This window comes from Agaricus bisporus, assembly GCF_000300575.1.
Source record: "Agaricus bisporus var. bisporus H97 unplaced genomic scaffold AGABI2scaffold_8, whole genome shotgun sequence".
Taxonomy (NCBI): Eukaryota; Fungi; Basidiomycota; class Agaricomycetes; order Agaricales; family Agaricaceae; genus Agaricus; species Agaricus bisporus.
The window spans coordinates 824,463-839,897 of record NW_006267371.1 but is presented as its reverse complement, the minus strand read 5'-3'; the positions used below and the strand labels follow the sequence as shown (position 1 = coordinate 839,897).

Here is a 15,435-nt window from a genome sequence, read left to right as displayed (position 1 = left end):
ATCGAGGCTATCCCTCTCCAGCTTGATGTATTATCTATGGCGTCAGTCTATTGTTACCTTGTTAAATCCAGCGTCCTTGATGGCATATGTACCGACTGGCTCACGAGTTCACTGAGGTAATTAATAGATAGGCCATCGATGGGGACAGCCCCGGATACTCCCCTGTGCATTTTTGGAAGAGGCAGGTGTGATGACCGGGTAGGGCGAGAATCGGCGAAATCGGCTAGGAGGCATTGGGAGAAGCATCCATGTTGGGTTGTCGTCAGAAATAGCCACCGGAGCTATCAAAAGAGTACTGCCAGAGTAAGAGTCAAATCCGAACAGATGACTCGGAGTATATGTAGAACAAAAGATGCCCAGACGACAGGATGGGGAATAGCCTTTCAAGTGAGACAAGCCAGGAAATCAGAACAGTAGAAGCTCGGTATTTCGTGCGCTGAAAATATATCTGTCCATTGCCTCGCGCCTGTACAAGCACGCGGTACTATGGATTCCATAGACTGCCATAGCAAGTCGAAAGCGATGGGTAGAACAAGCGTAAAACCAACATTGACATCAATTGTCCTCTATTTGTACGGCATTGTCCCCTTAATTGGCCTTCCCTCCCTTGACCTTCCTTGAGTTACGGAATGTGATTTAGACGTAGTTTTCATCCACAATGCGATATACTGTATTTCAGAAACCTACGAAAGCGACTCTTTGGCTGTACGCTGAATTACTTCCTACTCCATCCAGGTCTTCCTTTTTAAGTCCAAAGTCCGCCAGCCGAGTCACGTGACTCCATATAGATTTTTCTGAAGTCGAATTGCGCTCAGTCTCTCAAAGTCATGGCGGCGGAGTCAGTCCCAAAAATCAAATTGGTGAGCTCTCCTCTTGCTCTCCTCTTGCTTACTGTCTGAGCTTTAAGTGTCTACGTTTCGACTTTAGCTTGAAGGCGCTAGTGCGGACCTCTCGGCAGCGACCTTCCAGATTCACGATGAATCCCACACAATGGGTAATGCTCTCAGATGGATGCTTATGAAAAAGTGCGCCACTACTTGTCTTTGACAACTTTTTATGGTGTACTGACAAGAAGTGAAGTCCTAAAGTGGAATTCTGCGGATACAGGTGATTTATTGGTTTATTATGGCCCCATTGTTTTCCGTGGAACCATTTTTACTCCATTGAAGCTTCCATGCGACAACTGCGGAAATCTCACTGTGTATCTTGTTCCATTACCGGAAATCTGACTCATGTCGTTTTTGTTCACAGTGTTCCCCATCCTTCGGAAAACGTCATCAATGTTCGGATTCAGATGTACGGTGAGTCCCTTCCATCGTCACTCCACAATTCCTCGCGGCCTGATTGGAAGTAACAATTTTTAGATAATATATCATCCTTTGATGCTCTCATATCTGCTCTTGACAATCTGGACCACCTTTGCGAGTCTATCGAGGATGCATATCTGGAGAGTCTACGGGCTGGCCGGTTTGAACGCTGGGAAGAACAACACTGATGGCTCGTCGCTGGCATCATGGTATCTATTCATTGTATGTATACAATATTTTTCGTATCTTATCGAATGATACATGTGTTCTTTCCTCTGCAGAACCATCTCTCGCTGACTTAGTCTCCCTGCGCTCAAGGTGGCATGAATCCACCAACCGTTATGATCCTCGTCTGCAACACAGTCTGGTGGATGAGGTGCCATACTTTCGGCGTACAACGTTGCATCATATCAAATTTCTACTCAAAAAATTGGAGTAGTGCATGAACCGTCTCTTCAGGTTTCTCCTGCTGTACCCAATGTCCCGCCCCTTCTACAACCACAAAATCCTTATCGCCAATTCCACCCTTCACAACGCTCTCACTTCGCATCGCCTCCGCTATACCTGGGTACTGCCAAGTCCCCCAGTCTGTAGCTCCAGCAATAAACCTTACTGGCACCTCTATCTTTTTTCCACATAACGCTCTCACACCCGGTTCTGCATTCCATGTCTCGTCCGTCATACAACGATACCGATTTAGCCCCCCTTGGAATCCTGTTTGTCCATATACGGATGTATATACCTGAAGCTCTTCGTTGGTGAGCCACGTGCATGTGCATGGTTGCTCGGAGGCCGGAAAATACTGCCGAACAGCTTCTGGCATTGTAAGATTGGCAGGCATGACGTAGTAAGGCGGGAGTATCTCCATCGCCTCCGCAACTGCTTTCGTTATCTTTGCTCCTGAAGGAGGCTGTGAACCCGTGGTTTCGAGTCTCAAGGGGAGACGTGTAGGAAGTGGTGTTTCGTTACCCTCCCAATCCGCACTTTTTACGTGATAGTAGGCCCTCAAAAAATCTGTGAGGCCTTCTGGGGGATAGCTCATATCTGCATTCGCTTCTGGCGTGGAATAATACACTGTGTAGTGCTTTCTAGGCACCTCCAGTTTCTTCAGCAGCGAATCGACCAAATAAGCTTTCGATTCCTCTTTTCTCCTCACACTTCCAGCATCTCGTGGCTTTGGCGGGCCACCAAACGGTGCGCTCATCAACACAAGTCGCCCAATCATGTCTGGGCGAACCAATGCTGTCCATGCGGCGACTGATGATCCAAAATCATGCCCCACCACTGCATAAGCTCTATCGTACTCCAACGCGTGGATTAGGTGTACCACATCTGCAGCGAGATTCAGAAGATGATAAGGCCGCACGTCGTCGTCGTATACGATGCGCTTGTATCCAGACCCTGTACTTGGATCGCTGGAGGATGCGACAGGAACAGTGAACCCATATCCGCGCTGATCGGGCGCGATAACGTGATAACCTGCTTTTGCTAAAGGTACAAACACCTTGCGCCAGGAATATGCGAGTTCTGGGAAACCGTGGAGGAGTATCACGAGTGGTGGTTTCCGTGTTACTGCCAAGACAATGATGATGTGTACCAAGAGGTAAACATTCGAGGATATGCACATCCAAATCGCTTACGAGGATCTGCCGCGAGATGACTTCAGGCGGAAGTTCGGGCCAAAGCATCTCTGAACCAGGGATGCAGGTATGATGGGTAATGAGTGCTTTCCAAAAGAATATTCTTCTTATTCATGGGAACCTAATTGATTGTCCCTGTTTACCGGCCGCATCTCTTTCTCATACATAAGCTATGATATTTGATTGAACACTCTTTTACTTTCGCATTCGCGGCATTCTCATCCTCATCCACGATTCTTCCTGACCAACGATTTCTCGGTGATTGGTTGCTGGGGTGTCCTAGCGCTGATTGTGAGGTCCTATGTACGGCGTGGCGACCAATCTATTGTCGCAGGTTCAAGTTGTCATTATCAAAGAAGTTTATCCGTTTTGTTCCCGACTTGCTCTATTGGGATCACTTTCGCCATAAACCCGAACATCGGTCGTGTCTCTGGCTATACGTTAGGGGCGCGGAGACGAGCACCGCCCTGTGACCAGCTATGACTCCTAATGATACTTCGCGACTAATGTGTGGTGAGATCTTTTTCGTCCCTTTTCTTTAGATATACTAAGACTCTCACAGCAACGAAAAGAAAGAAGAAAGCAAAGAAAGTTTCGTCCTGGGTTACAATCCTGCAACGGGTAACTGATGGAGCCATGTAAGAATAACGGCATGTTCCGGAAAGTTTCTCGAAGTCCAAATTTCAGGTTTTTGGCGTATACAGAATGTATAAAAGCGACCGTCGAACCCATCTGATGTAAAAGTTCATCGAGCCTTCCCCCTCACACCCTCAACCCAGTGTCTCAGACAAAATTATGTCGCAAAATCCTGCTCAAAATCGGTCAACATCTCTATCGCAACGTAGGTGATCTTTGTAGACAATAATGACGGCTACTCGAACTCAAACTGATGCAAATTCATGCATGATCTTTACATCAGGTATGAAGGTAGGCTCTCAGTTGCATCTACGAGTGTTCCTTAGTCTCAGCAACGTCAAAAGGCCGGCACCCGAGTATACTACTGGACACCGTCTGGAGAAATCATCTACGGAACTGTTCAATCGTCGACGTTCCTATCAGATGTAAGCATTCCAAGTCGAATGACCGCAATGAAAAATTAATGAAATCTTAAGAATACTGAATTTCTTACAGTACGTGAGGATGCCGGTCGTGTTTGCACAATGCCGTAAGTAGAGTTGACATGATTATCCTGTCAGAATTGTGAATATCTCATTCGGCTCGCAGAGTCGTTGGCCTTTATGAAGTTGGTGACGACGACTCGCTGCGCAGAACTCGGGCATTGTGATCTCGGAATGATCACAAGGAATGTTTTGGACGATGATATTGCATCGGCATCCGCGTTCCCCAATCTTACCGCCTCGATTCGAATACAATAACTGCTACAATACAGTATATCCGAATCCGTCTCATTTCGCATGCACAGCATGAATGATAGATGTCTTCGTGTTCGACGCGTTTGATGGACTCCATGTCTCCGCGATGCGGCAGGAGTGGTGAGCGTGCATTCTCGATGGATGGGCGCGACACAGGATTCTGATTTTCCGAGTTCGCAAAACAACTTCCTCCAGACATCGTTACGGACAAATTTATGACTGGCTGTTGGATCGCTGATTCTGAGGTCCGTCTCATGTCATTCTGTGACCATATTTTCGGAATTTGCTGTATTGGAGTCAGAGTATCGATATCAAAGTGGCTCCCCCGCTTTGTTTCCGATACCTTCATTGGAGACATCATACCTGATATTGCCGCAAGTTTGGGTTCATTGTGGTCGACCTTGTTGTTGTCAGTCGTAGAGCTGTGCAAACATTACAACTGCGATATGATCCGCTTCCCGCGATCCCTTCTTGTTTTCTGGTTTCACGTGTTCCGCGCATGAACCTTGTTTCCGTGGCATAGTTTCCAGTGCTTCTTTTTATCCCGGCGGGCCATGATACGGCAATGAGGCTGGAAGCCAGCGTTGATCTTTTCGATGGAAGAGTTGCACCTCAGTACCCGTCACGACGGGTTATGACTGTATTCTAGTGCCGATGATAGGTCTCGAGCCTTGTGTAAATATCCAGTCGGGATAGAAGAGCACTGCAGAGATTCTAAGTGGTTTGATAATTCTATTTTTACGTGTTTGACCCCGCCGGGATCAATATTATGTTCCAGATGATTGGGTTCGGTTTTGAATTGAAATTTTTAGTTCCATTAAACAATATGACTGACGATGACGGTCCTTTTTCAAGTACATCCGACAGAGCGGCGTCGTACTAAGCCTCGATCGAAACCACCAAATCATGAAGCTTTCTGAAAGTCAAGTGTACATGTAATCGGTAAATCGACTGGCGAGTCACATTCCGGTCAATACCGGATCAGAGGTGCATGTTCTGATTGGAATCATTCGCTTTTGGCGCGGGTTGGGGAGTCAATTGAATGTTGACGGTGTCTATGTGTAAATGACAGGATGAACAGGCTGGCGTCGGCGCTTGAGAGGATCGTTGGCGGCAATCTGGCTGAAGACGAGCAATTTCGCTGTTGAAACGGTGGAGTTATCTCCTCCGATGCGTCATTGCAGGGCTCCTGGTGACACGTGTGGGTGAGGGCGTCAACCACCCTGCTCAGCGCTAAGCGGTTCGCACCTTGTCATGCATCATGCATCATGCATCAGGCTTGTGCATGCTGCGTTGTGCATGCAACCATTTTAGGCTGTGGGGCTCCGCTCTCCTTATTACTTAAACGCAGTGAGGTAGTGTCACCTATCTCATCGAATCCTCTGTCATTCATGCACGTCACTTCTATCGTCCAATTACGCTCGTTGTGGTGGCCTGGCGCCCGATCGTTCCGACCAGCGCATAGTCCAACGTATGATCTCCGCAATCCCGGTCTGTTCAACGGAGCGAAGGGCTTCGTCCTGAACGATTGTAGTTTCTATGATGTACATGTCTTTGAAGATGGTACGCATTACCATCTTGACTCTTTTGACCCCATCATTGAATCATGTTAAAGTGCTGTCAAAGCTGTATGACTACGCTTTACCCAAGGCTTGCTTTAACTCGGATTCGGAAGATCCTCTTCCGCGCTGTCACCCTGATACTCGTCGTTACATCATCGACAAGGCGCGAGAATGGTTCCGCTCCCCGGACAGAAAGCAAAACATGCTGTGGATATCCGGAGCCGCCGGTGTGGGGAAGTCTGCTGTAATGGGATCCATTGCCAAGAACGGGTCCGAAGACAAATGTTTGGGAGCGAGTGTGTTTCTTTCGAAGTCCGATGGTCGAGACGACCCGAGACGCATCATTGCCACGATTGCAGTTCAGCTATCTACCGAGATTCAAGCTTATCGTTGCTACTTGATTGATCTATTCACTCGAGACCCGCAGCTGCTAGAAAAGGAAACCGAGGAATTGTTCCGGAAACTCATTTCAGAGCCGTTTGGTGAAATGAAACTACACAGAGATGCAGGACCTCGGTTGGTCCTGATCGATGGTTTGGATGAATGCGATAAAGAGGAAGGAGCACGAGGAGATATGTGCAAGATTCTAGCGATGATCAGCCAGTTTGTGGAACAGTCTCCCTCGCCTCCATTCGTATGGGTCATTGCCAGTCGACCAGAATCATGGTTGAAAACGACTTTATCTAAAACGACTGTGAAACGCAACTGTTGGAACAAACATATTGGCATCGACACACAGGAATCTTTTCGGGATATGAAGATATTTCTCGAAAGTGAGTTTGCGAAGATACGAGAAGACTTTCCTTATCATATGCCTATCAACCAACCATGGCCGAGTGCATCGCAGACACGCGAGCTGGTCCATGCCTTTTCGGGCCTTTTCGTCTTTGCCTCCACCGCCATGCGTTTCGTTCGGGACCGCAGTGCCAACAATCCACTCAAACAACTGGACTCACTTTTGTCCACGATTGCCAAATCCGGTGAATGTGACCAGCAACACAACCCTCTTTCCGCTCTTCACAAATTCTATCTGGCAATTTTGAAGGGAATTCCGACCGGCGAATGTTACAGAACCGCAAAGCGCATTCTCGGTGCTTGCGACCTCCTTCCTCGAAACACTATGCATGCCACATCGCTTCTCCTGACGTGTAATTTCCTGGGAATAAAGCAGGGTGATGCTTATAGTGCACTGAACTGGCTCCATTCAGTACTTGCCGTTCCATTACCGCAGGAAGCTGTCACCCGAGAAACCAAACCTCTTCATTCTTCATTCGGCGATTTTCTCAGGGATTCTTCGACGCCGGATGAGTTCCGTATCAAACGACCGGAGGTTGGTGAGGATATAGTGAAGTGTAGTCTCAGGATCCTCAAGCAGGCAAATAGTTCTAGTAAGTCTTGTCCAGTGTCTATCAACTTCACAAGCTAATTGTTGTTCAGAAGCTGCCCCGTTACCTCAAGCGTCAAAGATTGACCTGTCTTGGGATCACGAGTCGGCAAAGACTTGCGAGGCTCTTCTCAGAACCGCATATGACGGATTCAGGATATTGACTGTCGAAGACAGCAAATTTCTGAAATCATTTCCCCTCGCCAAACGAGCTGAATTGCTGGAAGAGGTCGACTTCAGCAAGCTTGACTGCTACGTGCATCCTGATGTCAAGACTTCTGTTCATGCTATTCGATCTCGCCATCAGAGTCTATTTGAATGGCTTTCGATTAAGTTGAAGGTATGTTGTTGCGAGTGGAAAAGGTATAATTTCGCTGACAGGAAAATTCATTTTAGACCTCTCCTGAGTTCCAAAAATCTCGCATTGTCAAAAGCGTGCCCATGTCGCGCATCAATTATCACAATATCAGAAGTGATAGAACTGCCATCCATTTCAAGTTCACGGAGGAGAAAGGTAAAACAGTGGTTAGACCGAAGGTGTATTCCGGCGTCAAGGTTCGTTCAGGTCTCATATAACCGACCTCCCCTTTCATGAACTCATGATTTTTTTAGGAAGTTCGTGAAAAGTACAGAGGAGAGGATTTGGAATCTCTCAAAAGTATATTACCGTCATATGAGCATGCGCACGTCCACCTGCTGGGGAAGGATCCGAAGAAGTCGTGCATTATATTTGAGCATACTCCGAGTTCGCAGGCGAACTCTGACCCGAAGTCAATCAAAGAGATTTTCTTTATACCCTATAAGTACTATTAATGATGTATTCACCTTGATATTAAAAAACCGGTAGTAGCTTCACGAATCATGTACAACTATGTGACTATGCATATGTACTATCCTGTTTTGTAAACCACTGACTATGTACTATATGATTTTTGTTGTTCCCAATAGCCAATCCAATAACGACATGCGGCTTTTCGAAGTGCGAGAGCATCATGATCTAGATCGCTGACTTCGAGTGAGCCAAGCCACCCCTCCTCGTCTGGCTTCGGCTTCCATTCTTCGAGGATCAAACCCAAACCTTTCGCTTTTGTAAGAAACATATCACAAACATGTGGTTGTGTGTACTTTCCCGCCTAAACACCGATTAGCATTGCTCATAAAATACCTTTTAAGGGGTGTGATTTTCTGGATGGAAAACTCACTGCAACGTGAAGCCGAGCCGTTTCAGTTTTTGAGAGGAGGAGAGAGATGGATTTGAGAAGGATGTCATGGAAGCTGTCGAGATGAACAAGATCAGATAAGATCATGGTGTCATATCCTGTGTTGTGTTCGGGTAAAAGATCCCTTGTGAGATGAATCAATGGTCGATTTTGAGATTAACCGGGGGCTTTCTTACAATAGCTCTTGTGGGTCTGTTCCCCAAGCGTATCCTAAAGCGTGAACCGTACACGATGTATGGGCGTGTTCACGATTACGCTTCACATTACTGAATAGGTTTCCGAGAATACCGTCATCCGGGTAATCCGTTATCACAATTAATGATGGTGGATTGGGTTGTGTAGAGAGGAGCAGAGAAGGTAATGCCGCTCCAGCACCCAATTCGATAACTAATAAAACGGGAAACATCGTGTTTTTGTGGGTTTGTTGGTATAGAGATTCAATACTAACCTGTGCATTTTGGTGCTGAAAGCAGTTTCCGTTCTATTCGTTCAGCGAAAAAGAACGATGGGGAAAATAAGTGATCTGCTAAAAGAGTATTTGCCTACGAAAAAGGATGATGAGTTGCGGGGAACGTGTTTTACGCTTTTCGTGGGCGGTACCTTGCCCTCCTGTGACAATCGCGATCAGTTTTTTAGAATTGCTGCTCAGACGAAGACGGAGATTAGGCCTCAGGCCTCAGGGCTGACCTTGGGCGCTACCGATAACGACAATGGTCCGTACTGCACGGTGTCATTATCCTGCGCAGTTGGGCCTCCTAAGAATTCTAAAGAGTCGTTTAGGATGTCTTCTGAACTCGGTGGCAGTTTGGATTCGAGAGACATGTCAAGGTCGTGAACTTAGTGCGGATAAATCTTGAATCGATCGGATCATAGACGCACGCGGAGTTAGTGTCTCCGACTGCTGGTTTGCCACGTGGGGCCGGAGGAGATACTGGCAACAAGTAAGCGAAGCCCCAGATACATTGATCGATATGTTGGTAAATTACGCAGTAGTCATTCTGTTCACCAAGAGCGTCTCAACGTAAAGTCCACGGTCGGACGAGTACTTTCGGGCACTGACTCGGTTGGGTATACTTAGAATTGGGCACTCACGTGACATTCATTAGGGCAGCGGCCAAACACGACCCAACGCGTCTTACTCCCTTCTTCATCCTCTCTGCATTGGATCTATGGCGTCAAAAGACAAGGGCAAAGATACACTGAAACAAAAAAGCTTGACATCTTTCTTCTCAAAGGCACCAGTCGTCTCTTCTAATTCTCACTCAAAACCAAATGCTACGCGTAAAGATAAATTTACCGTCAATGCTAAATCCAATATCGACGGAGACGCGTCTAGTAATCCTAATGAACCTTGTACTCCAGAAACCAAAGCACTTAACAAACGAATTCTTGTATCTTCTGTAGCTGCCAGTTCTGCTTCTTCCCGTGCTGGTAGTACACCTCCGACAAGTGACCCGATTGATGTGGATATGGTTTCTGAAAGAGGCGAAGATACGGAGAGTCCAGCACATACTAGGAGTGTGGTGAGATACTATTTCTGATGTTTTCTTGATTTCCAGTCTCACTCGAATGCATGTTGTACAGCAGGTCCGTAAAAAACGAAAGATCGTAGCAGATTCGGACGAAGAGTCTAGACCCTCCCATACAAAGCGCATTGTATCGAATTCTTCACCGATACCCGCAAAAGGTATGTGTAGACCATAAATTTCATCATGCGCGCGTTTGTTGATGATCACTAGGCCATAGCAAACGACAGCGCCTTGCTCTAGCGACAAGTGAAGGTGACGACGATGACGAGGGAGACTATGTGACAAATACGTTTTCTCAAAGGTTGACACGTTTCAAGAAGTCTCCGGTCAAGAAGGGTGTGTATACCCATCCTATGAGGTTAAAAGGGTGCTATGTTAATCTGCAATGAATTGTAGGCAAAAAGTCGCGTGCTTCGGATGATGATGATTTCATCGTTCCTGATGAGGAAGGTGACGACTCCGAAGCAGAAACGAAGTCTATAAGATCTTCATCTGGCCACTCTTCTATGTCATCCCGGCGTTCTGTCAGCTCTGATGGTGATTTAACCGAAGATCAAGATGATGACAAAGCGAAACAAATAAAGTCTAAAAAGAAACCCGGAAAACCCTCCAAAGGATTGGAAGGAGCTTCGAGGGGAGGAAGTTCTAGTTTCCTTACAGCGGCTGAGCAACGAGAACAAGGCAAGAAGAATGACAAGAAAGCTGCGGAAGATCCCTACGCGTTTCTTCAAGACGTCAAAGACGTAATTTTGATTCTTTCGAATCGGCGAATACTACTCAACATCATTACAGAAAGATGGAAAACGGCCTGGAGAACCTGGTTATGACCCGAGGACACTGCACATTCCATCCTCAGCTTGGAAAGAATTTACACCATTTGAAAAACAGGTAAGTTTACGCATAGCTCCGTGCATCACATGTTAACAATGGCTATAGTTTTGGGAGGTTTGTTGCAGCTGTTTTCTTCTGCGCTATTCTCGACCTGACGGGCGGAGATATAGATAAAACAGAATCATTACGACACTGTTCGTATATGTCTTTCCCTCTCGTCACTTGTACTGATGCCTCGCGAAGGTCCTGTTCTTCCAGAAAGGGTACTGTAGGTTTAATCGGTAGATGGCGGCCATACTGACATTTTTATAATCTGCCAGAAAGTTCTTTGAGGTCAGTCAGGTATAATTCCTCGGAGTTTGCTCAGCTCATATCCGCACTCCAGCTCTATGAAGACGATGCACGTATTGGTCATCAAGAATTCGATTTGAAACTAACCTCTCGTGTCAAAATGTCGATGGTATAACCTTGTTTTTTTTTCCTTGTCACAAGTGAATAACGTAACGTTCTTCCAGGTCGGCGTGCCAGAAATGTCGTTGGATTTCTGGACTGCGTAGGTTGAATCTCAATCATGTGGTTCCCTCGGTTAAATGACGTGCCTGTGCTTTTTAGAAAGTTTTTAGGAAAAGGTCAGAGACTTACATACACTTTGAGCCAACTCATGGACATCAATTACAAGGCTACAAGGTTGGTCGAGTGGATCAATCTGAAACAGCGCTTGGTGCGGAAATGCGGAATAAGTCCAAGGGCAAGGCTAGCGAAGATAAGGCCAAAGATAAGATCGTCAGACGGTATGTTATTCTAGCAGAAGCATTCAGTTTGATTTATCCAAGAGCAGGGAGCTGAACAAAGTATATACCAACGGTACTCTCGTCGATCCGGAGCTACTAATCGACGATAATGCTGGCCATTGTGTTGCTATCACCGAAGAGCCCTCGGAAGATGGAAAAGACCTGCAGAACAAGTTTGGCATTTGTGTTTTGGATTGTTCAACCTCGCAATTCAATCTAAGTGCATTCGAGGATGACGTCTGTCGCACTAAGCTCGAGACTCTCATGCGCCAAATCCGACCGAAGGAGCTTTTGTTCAAAAAGGTAAAACGCAAAGATTGCTCCGCGCTGAGAATCAACTGACGCCCATGTAATTCAAGGGATCGCTTTCTGTTTCGACTACTCGCATGCTCAAGATGATTCTACCCACCAATGTTCTGTGGACCAGTTTACGGACGGTTGAAGGCTTTGATTATGACCAAACGATGGAGCAACTCAAAACACTCTTTCCACCAGGAGATGAAGACATGGAAGCTGATGGCGATGATGCTCTTCCAGCATCTGTGCCGGAGTCTATCCGTGAAATGGCGTCATACCCGAAGGCAATTGAATCACTAGGCTGCATGATTTGGTCGGTGATCTGATTAATTTTAAACGGGATGTATCGTGTGCTGAAACCGGAGTTAGGTATTTACGTCAATTGAACATTGATAAGGAAATCATTAGCATGAAGAATTTCAACGTGTATGACCCTATGAAGCGTGGTCAGGGGTTAACGCTCGAAGGCCAGAGTTTGGCCCATCTTGAGGTAGGTTTCGGAATTCCAATTTTTACTGGTCAATGTGAATGAGATTGCTCCTCAGATACTGATCAACAACGAGGGAACAGAAGATGGATCCTTGCTCAAACTCTTAAATCGGTGTATAACGTCCTTTGGTATGCGATTTCGATTTTCCGATTATTTTCCCAGTCAGATAATAATAATAATAATGACTAAAATCTCGTTACAGGCAAACGACTATTCCGCATTTGGTTGTGCATGCCTTTGCGTAACGTTGTTGATATCAACGCGAGGCTTGATGCCGTAGAAGACATCATGAACCATCCTACATTTGAGGCTGACTTTGTTGAGATTGCCAAGGGTTTGCCCGATCTCGAGAGAATTGTTTCAAGGATACACGCGAATAATTGCAAGATCAAGGATTTTTTGAAAGTACTTGCTGTGAGTCCCCGTGTGTTATCGTCCCCTAAACTAGAGATATCTGATGCAGTATGTTACATCGTTATTGTTATCATTATCTTAGTCATTCAGGAAGTTGAGTCGTGGATTGAACAAATTGGCAGATGAATCGGAGGGTTTCAAGTCTAAAACGATCCTGGGATTATTACGTGGTGCTCCTAACCTCATACCCCATGTGAAGCACATTGAGGAAATGTTCCAGAGACCAGATCCGAGCGGCAAAGGTTTGTTTTTCTTTCCTTCCACGAGCCCGAAACACCGAATGACGTTTTTGTTTGCGTTTGTTGAAATTTTTTCTCATCTTACACAGCTTCAGATGAGCTGTTACCGCAGAAGGGTAAAGATGAAGAGTATGATGCAATCGTGGCCGAGATCAACGGGGTTGAAGGAAAGTTGGAGGAAGCCCTTAGTGAGCTTGAGGATCACGTGGGGTATGTAGTGCTTTGGTCAAACCCTTGATCCCTTGGAAGGTGTGTTAATGTTAACATAGGTTCAAGCTTACCTACTGGCATAGTGCGACCGGTCACAAGGTGCGTTCGCGCTAGAATACTGCTATGATAATCGGCTTACAATTACCAGGATATCTACTTGGTTGAGACTACGGTGGCAAAGAAGGCTCCTTCGACTTGGACTAAGCATAGTGGTACCAAGGTATTTTGTTCACCTTATTTCTCGACGTTGGTTTTTCAACGATTATTATAGGCCAAAAATCGCTATGTTGTCCCCTCGCTTCAGTCAAAAATTCGCCAACTGAAAGAAGCCCGTGAAAACCGGACAACAGCCATCAAAAGCTTCAAATCTCGACTTTTTGCTGAATTTGATCAGGACCGCAGTGTATGGCTTCGCTCAATCCGCGTCTTTGCCGAACTCGACTGTTTGTTCTCTTTGGCCAAATCCTCAACGGTTATTGGGTCACCATCGTGTAGACCTGAGTTTGTGGAAAATGCTCATGGATCCACGTTTGTTGATTTCGAAGAACTGAGGCATCCCATTTTGTGTTTGAATACTAATTTGAAGAATTTTATCGCGAATGATGTGAAACTTGGTGGGGATGTCGGGAAGGTGGCTTTGTTGACGGGGCCGAATATGGCGTGAGTGACTTGGCTTTATTATGCATGAACACTTGGCTGATGTGGATGATGATGATTTAGTGGGAAATCCACGGTACGAATGCGTTGCTTTTAAAGTTTTACTGTCTCGACGTACTTATTGCCTGGTAGCTCATGCGAATGACTGCAATTGGCGTAGTAAGTGGCTTGGTGCAGCGAACGATGCGATCCTTATTATTCCTAGATCATGGCGCAACTTGGAATGTTCGTCCCCGCTTCCAAAGCAAGGCAAGTTTCTTGTTGAAATATCGAAGTGACACTGAATGAGGATATGTCAGGTTGAGCCCAGTGGACTCTATTATAACCCGCATGGGTGCCTACGACAACATGTTCGCTCATGCTAGCACATTCAAGGTTGAACTCGATGAATGGTATGTCGTTCTTCGTTCTGCTTTCAAGCATTAGAGATTTGACGGGTTGTTGTTCAAGTTCTAAGATTTTGCGGGAGGCAACGCCTAGATCACTTGTGATACTTGATGGTTTGTGGCGTGTCTTGCCTTTGAAGTTTCTATACGACTGATGTGCAATTTAGAGCTAGGCAGGGGAACTTCTACCTTCGTGAGGATTTGACCCTTCTTATCACTTTTGGATTATCTAAGAAACCTGTTTTTAGGACGGCATGGCGATTGCGGGAGCGGTATTGCACCAACTTGCCACCCATACATTACCGTTAACGTTCTTTGCGACTCATTATGGTTCGCTTACCGATGATTTTGCTCAACATCCTAACATCCGAAATATGCACATGTCGACATTAGTTGATGATGAGAAAAAAGAGGTGAGACAATCTCTGCGAGCTCCGTATCTTGATTGTTCGATCATACTAAAATATCATAACTTTTAAAGCTCGTATTCTTGTATAAACTCATCGACGGCGTTGCGGAATCCTCGTTTGGAACGCATGTGGCCAATCTTGCTGGCGTTCCTTTCGAAGTCGTCGAAAGAGCCGATATTGTCTCTAAACAATTTGCTAAACAATTCAAGGAAAAATTGGAGTTGAAGCAAAAGCAAAATGCGTCGGCGCTGGTACCATTGAATATACAAGCTGATTGGGTCTATCTTGTCAAGCTTGCTTGTGGAGAGGTCAAAGTGAATGATGAGGGTAGGGGGAGAGAGGTACTGGATAGGCTCAGGGGCGTTTTCAAAAACTTTTTGGAGCATAAGAAAAAGGTGAAGACGAGCGATTAGCTTTTTTTTTCGAGAGTGTGCGATTGCTGGGTGAGTTTTGTTCGTCGATTTTTGCTTGATCTGTTGTTGACGGGGTCTTGGTCTAGATTCTACGATACCTACTAATACTGCTTTGAAGTATGCGATACCGAAGTGCTTTATTTTGTCATTTATAATACTTACCCCTTTGTTGCTGGATGATTCACACGGCTTGTGTCAGTCGACATCAATATGCCTTATTTCGTAACTCAATTACAATTGCGATTTGCGAGTCTAGTTTGCTCGATTCACATACATACTGCC

The 15,435-nt window shown here is 45.9% G+C and overlaps 5 protein-coding genes across 5 annotated transcripts; 4 read left to right on the top strand and 1 right to left on the bottom strand.

Annotated features, from left to right (window-relative positions):
• Window positions 1-827: 827 nt before the first annotated feature.
• AGABI2DRAFT_186894 (hypothetical protein) lies at window positions 828-3,095 on the top strand (the record flags this gene model as incomplete). Its single annotated transcript, XM_006463193.1, has 6 exons — window positions 828-860; window positions 928-1,025; window positions 1,081-1,107; window positions 1,252-1,301; window positions 1,365-1,529; window positions 1,589-3,095. 5 exons carry the CDS (start codon window positions 828-830, stop codon window positions 1,493-1,495), a joined length of 339 nt encoding a protein of 112 aa, XP_006463256.1. The 3' UTR covers window positions 1,496-1,529; window positions 1,589-3,095.
• Window positions 3,096-3,545: 450 nt separating this feature from the next.
• AGABI2DRAFT_179672 (hypothetical protein) lies at window positions 3,546-4,383 on the top strand. The gene is made up of 5 exons (XM_006463192.1): window positions 3,546-3,788; window positions 3,867-3,874; window positions 3,910-4,008; window positions 4,060-4,112; window positions 4,172-4,383. The coding sequence occupies exons 1-5, from the start codon at window positions 3,743-3,745 to the stop codon at window positions 4,230-4,232; spliced, it is 267 nt and encodes an 88-aa protein (XP_006463255.1). The 5' UTR covers window positions 3,546-3,742; the 3' UTR covers window positions 4,233-4,383.
• A 1,328-nt stretch (window positions 4,384-5,711) lies between these two features.
• AGABI2DRAFT_120078 (hypothetical protein) lies at window positions 5,712-8,079 on the top strand (the record flags this gene model as incomplete). Its single annotated transcript, XM_006463191.1, has 5 exons — window positions 5,712-5,883; window positions 5,936-7,270; window positions 7,320-7,606; window positions 7,663-7,821; window positions 7,879-8,079. The coding sequence occupies 5 exons, from the start codon at window positions 5,712-5,714 to the stop codon at window positions 8,077-8,079; spliced, it is 2,154 nt and encodes a 717-aa protein (XP_006463254.1).
• A 101-nt stretch (window positions 8,080-8,180) lies between these two features.
• On the bottom strand, window positions 8,181-9,308 carry AGABI2DRAFT_120077 (hypothetical protein; the record flags this gene model as incomplete). The annotated part of the gene is made up of 6 exons (XM_006463190.1): window positions 8,181-8,399; window positions 8,469-8,610; window positions 8,663-8,873; window positions 8,935-9,028; window positions 9,087-9,095; window positions 9,174-9,308. The coding sequence occupies 6 exons, from the start codon at window positions 9,306-9,308 to the stop codon at window positions 8,181-8,183; spliced, it is 810 nt and encodes a 269-aa protein (XP_006463253.1).
• Window positions 9,309-9,655: 347 nt separating this feature from the next.
• Window positions 9,656-15,183, top strand: AGABI2DRAFT_207943 (hypothetical protein; the record flags this gene model as incomplete). The annotated part of the gene is made up of 31 exons (XM_006463189.1): window positions 9,656-10,009; window positions 10,071-10,173; window positions 10,226-10,351; window positions 10,412-10,758; window positions 10,808-10,903; window positions 10,952-10,960; window positions 11,017-11,040; window positions 11,090-11,109; window positions 11,167-11,179; window positions 11,232-11,306; window positions 11,362-11,399; window positions 11,459-11,475; window positions 11,526-11,637; window positions 11,682-11,940; window positions 11,997-12,247; window positions 12,304-12,424; window positions 12,480-12,552; window positions 12,627-12,838; window positions 12,921-13,080; window positions 13,167-13,287; window positions 13,347-13,386; window positions 13,436-13,507; window positions 13,559-13,947; window positions 14,008-14,020; window positions 14,077-14,103; window positions 14,150-14,193; window positions 14,244-14,336; window positions 14,395-14,444; window positions 14,498-14,523; window positions 14,579-14,743; window positions 14,812-15,183. The coding sequence occupies 31 exons, from the start codon at window positions 9,656-9,658 to the stop codon at window positions 15,151-15,153; spliced, it is 3,792 nt and encodes a 1,263-aa protein (XP_006463252.1). The 3' UTR covers window positions 15,154-15,183.
• Between the last annotated feature and the right edge of the window lie 252 nt (window positions 15,184-15,435).

Coding starts and splice junctions, on each gene's coding strand:
- AGABI2DRAFT_179672 (XM_006463192.1), top strand. CDS start 3,743: ATGTCGCAAAATCCTGCTCAAAATCGGTCAACATCTCTATCGCAAC. Junction 4,009..4,059: donor CGTCGACGTTCCTATCAGAT/GTAAGCATTCCA, acceptor TGAAATCTTAAG/AATACTGAATTTCTTACAGT. Junction 4,113..4,171: donor GGTCGTGTTTGCACAATGCC/GTAAGTAGAGTT, acceptor TTCGGCTCGCAG/AGTCGTTGGCCTTTATGAAG.